At 32.1% G+C, this 14,194-nt stretch overlaps 1 protein-coding gene across 1 annotated transcript; it reads left to right on the top strand.

Moving 5' to 3' along the window:
- Positions 1–3,424: 3,424 nt before the first annotated feature.
- Positions 3,425–5,035, top strand: LOC131183003 (galactolipase DONGLE, chloroplastic-like). The gene has a single exon (XM_058152626.1). The coding sequence runs from the start codon at positions 3,425–3,427 to the stop codon at positions 4,895–4,897; it is 1,473 nt and encodes a 490-aa protein (XP_058008609.1). The 3' UTR covers positions 4,898–5,035.
- Positions 5,036–14,194: the final 9,159 nt, after the last annotated feature.

A 14,194-nucleotide genomic window follows, 5' to 3' on the forward strand; every position in this document is an offset into this window, starting at 1 on the left:
ATTGAATTTGCTATTACAAACTTAAAAAATGATTGAGTAAAAGGGTAAAATAAATAAATAAATAAATATATAAAAGAAGAAAATGAAAATTGGTTTGATGGAATATAATATCACTCGGTCATTATCTCCTTATTTAGAATAGAGAATTTTGTAAGGATTCAATTCAATTGAATTTTTTTTTTTTTTACTAATTCTCATATTTAGAGAGAAAGAATTCAATTCCTTTTAAGTTAAAAAAAATCTTCATTAAAAAAAATAGAACTCTTGCTTAGAATTCTTTTTTTATTATGATTTATTTCAAATGTGATTTATATAATTTTTAAAGTTTTAAAATAAATAGATAACTAAAAAAAAGTCTAAGGCATGACCAAACTATGTACATGTGAACAAAACTCCATTGATTGAAGATGTTAAATATAAAAATGAGAGTTGGGTAGAGAACACTATGATGAGATAGGATCTAGCTTATACATCATTTATGGGACATTCCTTTTCTTGTAAATTGTGATTGCCATATATATATTGGCAAACAAAGTATGGGCTTTAGTCTAAAAGAAATTGTATAAAAGATTAAGCAGTGTGTGTTAATGTTCAATTCGATTTTATATTGAATTAAATATAGATATCAAACTAAGAAAGGAGTTAAATTGAATTAATTTTCTTTAATTCAGTTTGATTTAATTTGGCTTATAAAAGAAAGAAATCACAATACAAAAATCAAACTAACTCGAAGATCATACATGCCCATCAACCAATTTAACTATAGAACAATGACAATCAAAAAACAAACCTTATGAATATCTTAATCATTAAATAATCCCCAAAAGAGAGAAGTTAAAAAAAATTATCAAGAACGCCAATTCAATTGGGTAGCACAACTACACAAATGCCATGCCTTAAATCAGAAACAGAGGCAAAAACAAATTAAACAAAAAGCAGCTTTTTGACACTTGGTTCGTTTGGATTGCCCAAGCATAAAGGACAGAGTGTCTCAGTCAGAAAACAATTCGATTTATATAATTTTTTAAGTCTGAAGATTGAAAAGAAATGAATAAATTGGCTTCTTCTTTTTTACAAATTAAAATCAAAACAAATTATTTAGCAAATCAAATCAAAATTTTATTTCGATTTAATTCATTTGATAATATAAATTGAATTTTGATTTAAATTGAATTTTATTCACCCCTAAGGTCAAGTGGGTGTTCGTTTGTGATTAAATTCTTATTCTACCTCATTGTTCAAAATTTTCAGAATTTAAATACAGAAAATGGATAAAAAAAATAAATGTTAGTGGTAAAATATGCCATTTTGATACCCACACCATGCATGAATTCTGAAAAAGAAAGTTTCTTTCCAAGCTTCAATTAATTTCAGTAGTATTAACAAGCCAATAGGCATTTTTTATGTGTTTTTTAAAATTCAATTTTGCTATTTTAAACTCCAAAAATAATCGAGTAAAAGAGTAAAAAACGATAAAGAAAAATACAAAAGAGGGAAATGGATTTTGGTTTGATGGAATATATAATCAACAAGTCATTTTAAGACTTTAAAAATAAAAATATAATATGTTGTGAGATTATAATATTGTCCTAATAGAGAATTAATATATTAAAAGAATAGTACAAATACTCCCAATGATTGAGATATTATTTGAATGATAATAAATTTATTATCAGATATATATTTATAAAGAAAATATATCAGATTTAATTTTACCTTAAAAATTAACTTAAGGGGGTAATTTATTTAAGTTTTGTATATAGCACAAATACTTTATTCTAAATTAATATGAGATAACGTACCTATTTGAATCATAAAATTTACGGTAAATATATTTATGAGTGACTCAACGTTAAAAAAAGATAAATTATCATTTAAAAAAAATAGACCGAACCTAACTCCACTGTAAAAATTAGATAAAGGGAAGAAAGTTTATTCAAGTCTTATGTATGTCATAAATATCTTATTCTAAATCAACGTCGAAGAATAATATTAACTAATTTCAACCTGTATTTTAATATATATTTTTTTATACACAGTTGAGTTTGAAATCCAAATGCCTTTTCTCTTGCTAATTTTATATATTGTGTGTTTCACAAGTTTGATCGTTGAATTATGTATGATCTTTACCTGAAATTTCACAAGACTAATCCCAATTGTAAATTTTTTTATATTATTTTTGCATTGCTATCTATATATCGTGGACCTAAACAAAAGAAGCCTTTTTTTTTTTTCCTTAAATGCGTTAAACAATAATAAAACTAAACTAGACTAGACTTGAGAAATCTATTTTCCTTTGATATTATTAATGTATTAGAACAAAATTTGTACCCTTTATTTTAATTTTTTTTTATTTTTTCCTTTTTATTTCAAATTTTTTAATATTTCTATTTTACAGATAGTTTAATCTCTTTTTTAAAATAAAAAAAAAATAGATTTAACTATAATTTAATTTGTTGTGAGATTATAATTTTTTTTTTTCATTCAAAGGAGGTTTAATTGGTTGAGTGTACAATTATTATACAATGGAAGATAGTCTCTCTCTCTTTAATAATTCTCACTACATGTAAAAGTGATATATTCAACAACTAACAGATGGAGAGACTTAGACCTCAAGAACTTATTAATTTTTGATATTACAAATTGACTCGACTTACGTTAAGGATAATTTGAGAGTCAATCTGATAATTTATATGACTCGATTTAAAATCAACCCATTTACATTGACAGATCAAACTAAATTTTTATTTAAAAATTAATTAAATTAATAAAATTAAATTTTTTTTTTAAAATATTTTTAATTTAAAAATTAAATTAATAAAAATAATTTTGATAAAAAATAATATAAATTAATCTAAATTTAATTTAAATTTTTTTATTGAGATTTAATAAATCATTTAAATAAATAAATAAATATAAATATTTGTTATATAGATAAGGAGAGGGGTCCGAAGGGAGGACAAATGTAAAATAATAATAATTAATTCTTTCGGGGTAGAAAGTCAACCTGGACCTCAAAGGGAAGCAACAATGAAAAAGCTGACCATTTTATTTTATTTTTATTTAATTTTCTCTCTCAGTCAGCCGCAGCAGAAGATGTAACTGTGTGAAACTCAAGCTTAAAATCCGCAACCGACCAAAATTCCTTAACCAAAAATAAAATAAAAATAAAAATAAAAGTTAAATTAAATTTGAAAAACAAGTGCTTTGAAAACATAATCCTCGGTCAAAATAACTCGCCAAACATGCCTTTCATTTCCTCCTTTTTCTTCTGTCCTCTCCCTTCCGTCCAAACCCAATCCCAAACACAGTCCTGCCTCTCGTTCCTATATATTATAAATCCACCACTTTTTTCTCCTCCATAAAGCTACATCCTCATCTCTCTCTCTCTCTCTCTCTCCAGCTTCCCTCTTCTTCTCTTCAAATGGCTTCTAAAGGTTTCGTGCCAAAACCTAGTGTGAACCATGTTTCATTTTCAGGGGACAGGAAGCGACTCCGTTCCCATTCTTTTGGGCAGGTTTTGTTTCCTAGGATAAGTAGGGAACAAGCCTCTTCCTCTTTTTCTTCCTTTACACAATCATCATCATCAGTATCGGTTGTTGCTTCTGTTAATACCATACCAACTGCATCTACTTCCACGGCTAAATTTGCCAGAAGTGTTAGTACTAGTACTTTGGCTCAGCTCTGGAGAGAGATTCAGGGTTGTAACAACTGGGAAAACCTCGTTCAACCCTTGCACCCTCTTCTTCAGAAAGAGATCATTCGATACGGTGAGTTTGTCACCGCCTGTTATAAGACCTTCGATCTTGATCCCAACTCAAAACGCTATTTGTCTTGCAAATATGGCAAGAATAACATGTTCAACCAAGTTGGAATGGGAGATTCCGGCTATCAAGTCACTAAGTATATCTATGCCACTCCAGACGTTAATATTCCCATTCAAAATGGTTCTGCTTGCGGCCGCTGGATTGGCTATGTGGCTGTATCCTCAGATGATGCAGTTAAGAGGCTCGGCAGGAGAGATATAGTCATTACATTTCGCGGAACAGTAACTAACCATGAATGGGCCGCCAATTTCATGAGCTCTCTTACTCCTGCAAGGCTAGACCCTCATAATCCACGCCCAGATGTGAAGGTAGAATCTGGGTTTTTGAGCTTGTACACTTCAGATGAAAGTGACAACAAGTTTGGACTCGAAAGTTGTCGCGAACAGCTTCTATCTGAAGTGTCAAGATTGTTAAACAAGTACAAAGGAGAGGAAATCAGCATATCCTTGGCAGGCCACAGCATGGGAAGTTCACTTGCTCTTCTTCTTGCTTATGATATTTCCGAGCTTGGATTGAACAAACTCAATAATCCAAGCACGAATATTCCAGTAACAGTGTTCTCATTTGGAGGACCAAGAGTAGGGAACGCAGGGTTCAAGGAGAGGTGTGAGGAATTGGGGGTTAAAGTATTGAGAATTGTGAATGTTAATGATCCAATCACAAAGCTACCTGGGATTTTTCTAAATGAAAATTTTAGGGTTTTAGGAGGGAGATATCAATTCCCATGGAGTTGCTCATGTTATGCTCATGTGGGTGTTGAACTAGTCCTAGACTTCTTCAACATGCAAAACCCTTCATGTGTTCATGACTTGGAAGCCTATATCAGCAGCTTATTGTCAAAATGCCCCAAGAGATCTTCATCAGAAGAAGAACATCATCATGATCATGTGTTAGATTTTCTGAACAAAGCGAACGAGTTGCTATTGAGTGGACAAAATTTTAACATGCTGCCTCTGAAAATTGCTGTAAGCAATATCATAAACTTAGTTGAGTCTCAAAGGGCTGAATTTTTTATAAATGAACATATCTTAGGATGGATGAATTCCGTGGCCCTGTACATTCTTTTCTAGGTATATATATAATATACTGAAGAAGACTAAGAGAACTACTGTACATTAGAGAAGATTTTTGTAGCCTTTAAAGCTAGTCTTCAGGCTATTGTATCAAGAAACACTATAAATATTTATACATATTTGTTTTTGGATCAATTATTTTATACAACAATTATTAGAGAAAATTAATTAAAGCAATTCAACTTCCGCTATTAAAAATCTATTTTAATTAGCAAGGCAATTCGCAATGTTCAGAAATATAAGCTAATCATTTTCGACCAATCTTCATATATAGAAGTCAACTATATTATACCTTTCTCCATGATGAAGCTCTTTAATTTCTTTGAAATCTCTCTTAAAATTTCTTGATTCTTGTTATGGTTTCATGTTCTAGAGTCATTGACTCCCACCTCATAACCCCTTTTCTTCTCCCTCTTCCTCCTCCTCCCCCTCCTCCTCTTGATGAGCTTATTGATTCAGAGTTTTAATGGAAGCTGATCAATGTGAAAAAGAACATACTTTGATTAAGTAATGTGAGACGACCTTGACTTTAAAAGTGATTAATCACTCTATCTACCAGATCCGGAAATGAGCCATAACATTTTTTAGTTGATAGGAAGAAGTTAATGATAAATTTATTAGGTATTAAGTAATATATCAATGCAAAGAATATTTTGACATTAACATAAATTTCTATGTCCAATTTATATTTTCAAAAGCAATATCCAGGAGGAAATTAATGAACATGAAAATTTTGTTTAATTGCATGTTTATAACTAATAATTTTTTTGTCTAAATTATTTTAAGCTTATTATTATCTTAGTGGTTATACAGAGGTCAAGCTTAAAATATGAAATGTCATCTTGAGAGAAGATGAGGAAAAGGGCATTTTAAGATGTGTTATAGCTTTGATCATAAATGATTATTTTAATATCACATTATTTATCTTATTGCTAGATGTGAGTTTCACGAGTTAAAATGAAAAAATAAACAAGTAAACTCAAAGTTAGACATTGAGTACGTACAAACTATCATTTGTAGGATATTACATTATAATAAAGTATCATTATAGAATTGACATTTTCAATGCTGTGATTGACTCTTAATTGCAAGAATTGAATAATAAGTTCAATACTTATTCTTAATTTAGCTTTAGATTCAAAGAAAGTACGTGCATCATTCAACACTAATGACATTTGCCAATTGGTACAAAAATTTCATCCCCTAGACTTTGTTGAACATGAGATGGTGCAATTAAGGGTGCAATTAAGGGTGCAGTTTGAGCATTTTGACTTTGCTGAACATGAGATGGTGCAATTGAGGGCACAATTTGAGCATTTTGATAATGGTGACAACTTTCTGATTTTGAAGCACTATCAACAATTTCTAATTTGTGCCAATGGTTTGTGAAATAAGAAAATTGGAGATTTATCTACTTTTATATGGAGTAGTGACTTTTATTCTTACTCTTCCAGTTTTACATGACTACTACAAAGTGGTCATGTTCAGCTATGAACATAATTAAGAACAAGTTGGATAACAAGATTGAATATGAATTCCTCTGTGACTACTTGCAATTGTATATTGAAAAGGAAATTACTAAAAAAATTACTATAAATTCACTTATAGATATTTTTGTTACTTAAAAGAGTGACATGCTCTTTTTTGATACGTTACATTTGATAGTGGAGGTAGATTTTCAAGAAGTGTTTAATGCCATGTTATCTGATACTGAGAATTGGTTGAAAATTGATCAGGTTATTTTGGATATTGTATTTTTTTTATAATTTTATTGATTAAGAAAAAAGAGAAGGGAATCTCTAAAAACTGATCCCATAACCAAACAAGACCAAACCCAAAAGAAAGAAAGAAAAACCCACACAGCAAAAAGTGAATGGCTAAATTAAAACAAAACCATTGCAACTGGGTAATAAAATCTGCACCCAAAGTTCCTCCAAGATGATTAAGGAAGGCTTAAACCGTGAGACTAAATGAGCCACGAATAGAAGAGCCAAAATCTTGAAGGCAAGCAAGTCCAAATAAGAAGCTACCAAGGATCTCCATATGAATCAAAAGCCCAAATAGAGCACAAGTAAAAGAACTTGAATTTAGAACCATTAATGAATATCATATTAAAGTGAAAAAAGGCACTCACAAAAGCCTTTAAAGAGCATAAGCACAATGAACTCCTAAACCTGGAAACCAATCAGATGATAAAGTTGCTCCATGAAAGAATGTTGCCAAACAACCAAAAGGAAGGACCAATATAATTGAGTTGCCTAATGATTATGAGAGAAGAAATGAGAGGGACCATCCACCAAGCGATTTTAGGAAAGAGATTAAACTCTAACTCTTAACTAAGAAAACATAACAACAAGAAGAAGCCTAACACCTTACATGACCATAGCTACACTAGGAAATGATAAGCCAATAGCACCTAGCAGAGAGAACCTCCATGTGACGCCCCTCACCCGTCTATAGTACAGCCAAGCGAGGAGTGCCACATTCGGTGCCGGAGCACCCTATCTTGTTTTATCATATCTATTGTAAACTTTTAATATCATTTAAAAGTAGTAATCCATGTGTAGAATTTTTTTTTTTTTATATAACTTATTTCTGTGGAGACCCGGACAGAGCCTCCCCTGTTTTATTAGCATTTGGCGGGTTCCACTAATCACCTGTTAACATGTCCAAATCATATTCTCTTGTATTGTAACACCCCTATTTGTATAGCCTGGTATATTTCACTATTCCGGTGACTCGTGTCGGTCCGGACAATTAAGGGGATTAGAACCATACTTAAGACAACTAAATAAGCCATAAACACAAATAATTAGTAATTGCCAATTAGTTAAGTATAAATAAGAAAAATAGAACATAAGAAGTTAAACGAGCTGAGAGTCACAGCGAGGGGTGACCTCCTCGGGAATGACTGCGAGGTCGTTTTAAACTCAAATTTCGAACCGTAAAAAGTGGCGCTGCGGTCCTTAGGACCCTTATGAACACAGTGGAAAAGAGAAAATCACGAAAAAGAACTGTTAAGCCAGTCAAATAATTAGGTCAGGGAGCCGGAAGAAATATGGAATTATTTGCAAACCGGGTTGAACCGGCGAAGGGCAATTTGGTCAATTGACCCCGAGAGCTGACTCCTGACCTAACTGTCAAATAAAATCGGAGAAAAGAAAACTTCGGGATCGAGAATTAAATTAAAGAACTAATAGAAAAAAAAAGAGAAAATGAAAAAGTTAAAAAGGTGTAGGAAGATGACATCATGCATGATATCATGCATGATGCCATAAGTCATATAATTAATAAATTAATTAAATGAATTTTTGGGGTCTTCCATAAGGCAAAATAAATAAAAGAAAGAAAAAAAAATTTCATTGTCTTCTTCTTCCCTTCCAATACGTTTTCTCTCTCCCTTAGCTCTCTCTCTCAAACTCCATTAGAGCTCTTAAGTCAAGCTTCATAAACCTTCAATCCCACCATAAAAACCTTACTCTCCAACATTAAATCTTGTAGTTAGACCTAGATAAGGAGCTTGACAACAAAAAGAAAAAGAAAGGAAGGAGTTTTGAAGAGGGAGAAATTCAAAAAAAAAAAAAAGGTTGGTAAGCAAACTTGATGATTTTAGTTTGATTTCTACATTTTTAACTTATTGAACTTGTAAATAAATTTTACATAAAAGAAAAATTTGTTGAGGGACCATGAGTGAAATTCGGCCAGCAAGTGTATAGGGGTATATTTGCATGGTTTGATAGATTTAAATACATATGTGAGCTTGTTTGAGATGAAGAAACATGTATGTATGCATGGAATCAATCAAATGCAATAATTTAGTATAGTTAGGGTTTTGGGACTTAGGGTTTATGGACCAAAAATGTGAGGAATGAGTAAATGATGTCTTTGACCTATTGTGAAGTGAAAAATGGTCAATAATGACCAAAAGAGATGTGTGGGAATTGTTAGAATGGAAGTCAAATTCGTAGGGTAAATGGTCATGCTGCTGGCAGCATGACGAAGCCAACTTTGAAGGACCAAAACGAAAATTTTACAGGTCCAATTGATATGCCACCAATTGGGGATGAAAATAGACATAAAATGACACAATTTTCATTAAGGAACTATGCCCAAAAACTGACCAAAACCTAGTGAACCAATTGACCAAAGCTGGTTAAGAGCAGTCTGCCAGTGCACAAACTGACCAAATGAACAGTATTTGTTCATTTGGTCATAACTCGAGCTAGGCATGTTAAAATGACCTGAAATTTTACCAGGAGTTAGATGAGATATAGACCTAAAACTTTCATGAAGGATACCAACCCAAATTATACCATTAACCTAATCAAATTATTGAGCAAAGTTGAGTTACTGAACCTGCAAAACTGCAGATTTCCATTTGAACAGTAAAGTTCCAATGGCTATAACTCTCTCTAGAAAACTCCGATTTAGGCGATTCTTGAACCGATGGAAACCTAAGACATAGTAGAACATTTCGTATGAAGGAAATTAGACCAAATTATGGACTTAACTTGATCAAATTACTGAACGAAGTTGGATAAAAAATCTGCCAGAACCAAAATTGCAGCATGAACAGTGCACGTGAACAGTAATTGTATTTTGGCTATAACTTGAGCTACAAAACTCCAATTGGGGTGATTCAAAAATGAGAATACACTTAAGACAATAAGGAACATTTTCTATGAAGGAAGGTTTGCCAAATTTCAACAGTAAAAGGACCAATGAAACAGTGCAACTTAGAACTCCAAAACCGAAAATTGGCAATTTTGCCTAAAAGACCTAGGCTTTGAGAAAATGACCAAAACCAACAAATTTAATGACCAAAATGTGGTATGTGGGTGAACTTGGAGTTCCCATACCTATTAAGCCTTAGAAAGTCAACTATTTGACTTGAATAGTATAGTGAATAGTAACCCGAAACACAAAATTTCAAGAACGTCGGGTTTAGCACGTTAGAGCTACGTAAAAGTGAAACTAAATTTATTTTGGATTTATGTTAAGTTCTAGTACTGAAACATTGTAAAATTATGTGTTTCAGTTGAAAAGAATACCGAGAAAAAACCCGAGGAACCGAGTTAAGGCCAAGAGGCGACTCGCTTGAGGTTTGTGCACAACTAACTCTTTTGTTATTTTTCAATTCCAAATCGATTTAAAATAAATTTATTGTATGATTTATGATTTTTGTTGTGTTGAGAATTTTAACTTATTGAATGAAATTGTATAATTTGAATATAAATTTTCTTATGCATTTAAGGATTTATTGCATTGTTTTGAGGATTGTAAATTTTAAGTTTGATGTGTTGCCAACCTTGAGCATGAATTTATGATGATTAAATATGTTAATGATTTGTAAACACTTGTAAATAGAAATTGTTTTGAATATGATTTGAAACCACAGTTGACATGACAAAATATGTTGTGAATTCTCATTAGCTTGTCTAGTGAGATAACTTCTCCACTTGATGGGGCGAGTTTCTTCCTCTCTGGCTTGCCAGTTGGGGAATGATGTGAATGAGTACTCATATATACTAGCTAGTCTTTGTTTCTCCCTTTTAGCCTCGGTTATTGGGAGAATGTGAAATGTGGTGTACAACACGGCATCTATGTGAATTTTGGGTCATGGGTTCGACTGTGTGTATTGTTGGCAACGCCCTTTAAATTATGCATGATTTGATAAATTGTGATTGAAATAAATAATTTGTCAATGATTCAAAAATTTTTGCATTGTCTCGAAAATTAAAAGAAATGTAAATAGATAGTTACTATTTGATCAAAATGTTATTCGAATGAATAATTTGCATGAATGAAAATGTTGATTTCTGAAGGTCATGGATTTTGAAGAATTTGGAAATTTTAAAATTCTATTTGTTATGAATTGTCAAGCATAAATTGTATTAAGTTTTAAATTATTAGTTTGTGCACCACTGAGTCCTAGTACTCAGCGATAGCTTCTATTGCTGTCGCAGATACAGAGACTAGAGGAGCAGCAGATCGAGTCTTTGAGGTGTGAGGAGATATCACTAAAGTCTTAGGTATAATTTATACCCTAACTGTAAATATTTCTTTTGATGTATATATTGCACATAAATGTATGGACATGTAAAAATGGGTCTTGAGCAGTTTGTATAAAATTTGTATAAAGTTGTAATATATATTGTAGTTTGAAATTCTCTTAATGTAAATTTTGTAATGTTGTATCTAAATTGTTTTATTTCTAATGAAATATGAATGGAACTATTTTATTTAATTTCAATGAAATGTATTGTTAGTATTTTGAGGATTATTGAATTTTGAACTTGAGAAATGGATTGAGTTTGATTGTGAAATTGAAGCAGTTATTGAGAAAAATTTTTAGAAGTGCTTTTTGTGTATTTGAAGAATCTGTTTTCTCAAAATACAGAGGGAACTCTGTCAAAATTTTTATAAAATTTGCGTAAAAATAAAATAGGCCAAAAATATTAACTAGTTTTAATTTTAACTAAATGTTTTAAATACCTATTAGAAAATGCTCACCACTTGTCAAAAGTAAGAAAATTGTTTTAAAATCCCTTGTAGGGTACTTAATGAGTTATCGGTAGGTGAAGTTCGATAGTTTATTAGGTATTCTACGGGATCATGTTATGCCTTACAGAGGGGTAAGGTGTGACTTGTTTTAGTGGTATCAGAGCAAGTTTTTGAAGTACGTTTTAAATTGTGAATTTATGTCTTTCCTTGTTAAGTACAACTGCTCAATGTCCATAATTGTTACATACTGTGCATTACATCATGAATATGAACTAACGGGGAGAAATCTCCTTGTGTTGGGTGTACAAGAAATTGAAAAAAAAATCCTGTGAATAGATATGGACAAGAGGGATAAAATTGTAGAGCAGTCTGATACAGCTAACGTACAAAGAGAGGCCCCAGTTTCACAGAGCGTTGGGGGTCCAACTGCACCAATCCCTCCTATACAAATTACTGCACAAACGGCCCAGCAGATGGCCATGTTCTTTCAAAGAAATGGTCGATAATCACGACCCATGCCCAAGTACAAACCCAACCCCCTCAAGAACAGCATGAAAAAGAGAAAATTGGGAAACCCATCGGTCAAAGTTCGAGTAGTAATTTGGGAAAGAGAAAAGATTTTGAGGGACCCCGAGCTCCTAAGTATGACAGAGGTGGATCTTCAGGGAGGAAGCAATCAAGAACCATTCGTCAAAGAACCAGAAGTTCCTACCCTACCCGTCTCTGTGACGTTTGTGGGAAATTACACGGAGGTATATGCCATAGAGTCACTGGAGCCTGCTTCAATTGTGGTGGAATTGGACATTTCGCCCGAGACTGTACTAGCGCACGTCGAGTTATGCCACATACTACACCAAAGGAATCAGTCCAAGGTTCTGATTTTAGAGGCTCATTAATAGTCAGTAGGGGCAGAGGCAGAAGTAGAGACAACACTTCGGTAATCCTCGTACAATGGACCAACCCGAGCAGAGGAATACACTAGAAAGAGGGAACGCCGTGCATCGAGGGGAAGAAGCAGAGACTTCAGATGTAGTTGCCGGTATGTCCTTAACTTGTGAAAGGAATAATTATGTACTATTTGATTCCGGCTCTACTTGTTTATATGCTAATGCAAAAATTATATGTTCAACTGCTATTCCCTTGCATGGAGATAAATTTTAATGTGTTAGTAATTAGTCTTTTAGGATAAGAATTGCGATAATAAGCATGATTGGAATTAATTTTGGAAAAGTTTCTAGTGAGAGACGTCTCCTAGACTATGATAAATTATAAAGTTAATTAGTAAGCCTAATTAGGTAAGGCAAGAGGACCTAAAAGTAAGTTGTAGTAATATATCTGCCCTAAATGGAAGTAAAGGTATTACTGTTGATAGATGTCAGTAAGTATCATAATCAAAATAAGTTTAAGATATTAGTGGATTTGAAAGAAATAAGACATAGGGAAGTTTGATCTATTGAGATGTATCGTAGTAACTATGCAATATACTTGATGTTTGTGCTGTAAGCTGCAGATTACAGTATTGATTTGAGATTCATTGTGTAGAGCTACGTACTACTTAATAGTACATAAGGATAAGAATAGTTATAAATAATTTTGCCTGTATAAATATACCGTAATAGAGTTTTATTACTAGAATCGAGTTTGAAAATCCTAATTCGTGATTTAAAACTCTATGATTAGAATATCAAAATATCATGGTTGTAAGGTAGTGAGAGTTAAAGACTGCTACCCTAGCATGAATTACAAGACATCAGAATTGTTATGAGACTAGAGATTTTAGCATGGTAAAAATTTAAAAATAACACCTATAGGGCTAAGTCATCCAGTCTCCGATATGAGTTTTATAGTTGTTCTGGTATTGCAATGGATCTTTTGCTCAAAGTTTAGTAAGGAACAGTATTCTATTTGTGTAACGGTAAGACACAAAATATAATTTTGTTTCCCTAGAAGAGACAGGATGCTATGGATGACAATTATAACTTATAAAACAATTACGAAATGATATTCTACTGATAACAGTAATTCGATAGGAACTAGTTGGCCATGTATTCTTTAGGAAGAGCACAATTTTATTGTGCGGATCATAAGGATTAGATTAGAATTCAAGTGAGACTTTTGAATAGCATGGAAAACGGGAGCGTCCGGTAGACTCCCTTCTTAAGATTAAAGAATTGTTTATGGTTAAAAAAAAAAAGGGGTAATGATCACAAATTAGCGGAAAATAAGCTATAGAATATTGATAGATAAAAGAGTTGTGGGAGTAAAAATTAGAATAGTTAGTGCGAATGTAATAAAAAAACATTATGAATATTAGTTAAAGTGTTGACTAGAATGGTCAGAGGACCAAATCAAAGTAATATTGAAGTATAGTGGATTTATTAGGGACGATAAGAGGTACTAAATTACGACTCGACACCCAAGTTAAAGAAGAAGATAAGATTGAGGAATAAAATAATTAAAGTTAAGTTGTGGAATGAAAGAAGGAAACAAATAGAACATTAAGAAATGAGAAAAACACTAAATGAGGAATTGCTACTAAGGTAAACAACTTACTTAAGATGCGTAACGATATCCCAAACTATTTTATCAAGAAGGAAATAAGTTAAACAAAAGTAAACAAAATAGTGCAAAATGGCACATAGGCCGTAGTCATAAATGGAGATGGTAAGATAATGGTTATGGACCTATGGCCAAGAAAGAGATAAGCAGTTCATATACAACCAACAAGGTCATTTAAGAAAAAAAGACTAAAGGAAAATAATTATTAAAACAACAACAAGAAAAGACTAA

The sequence above is a fragment of the Hevea brasiliensis genome, chromosome 1 (genome assembly GCF_030052815.1).
Source record: "Hevea brasiliensis isolate MT/VB/25A 57/8 chromosome 1, ASM3005281v1, whole genome shotgun sequence".
Lineage (NCBI taxonomy): Eukaryota > Viridiplantae > Streptophyta > Magnoliopsida > Malpighiales > Euphorbiaceae > Hevea > Hevea brasiliensis.

What these genes read in the sequence shown, in the direction of transcription:
- LOC131183003 (XM_058152626.1), top strand. Translation starts at nt 3,425, where the DNA reads ATGGCTTCTAAAGGTTTCGTGCCAAAACCTAGTGTGAACCATGTTTCA.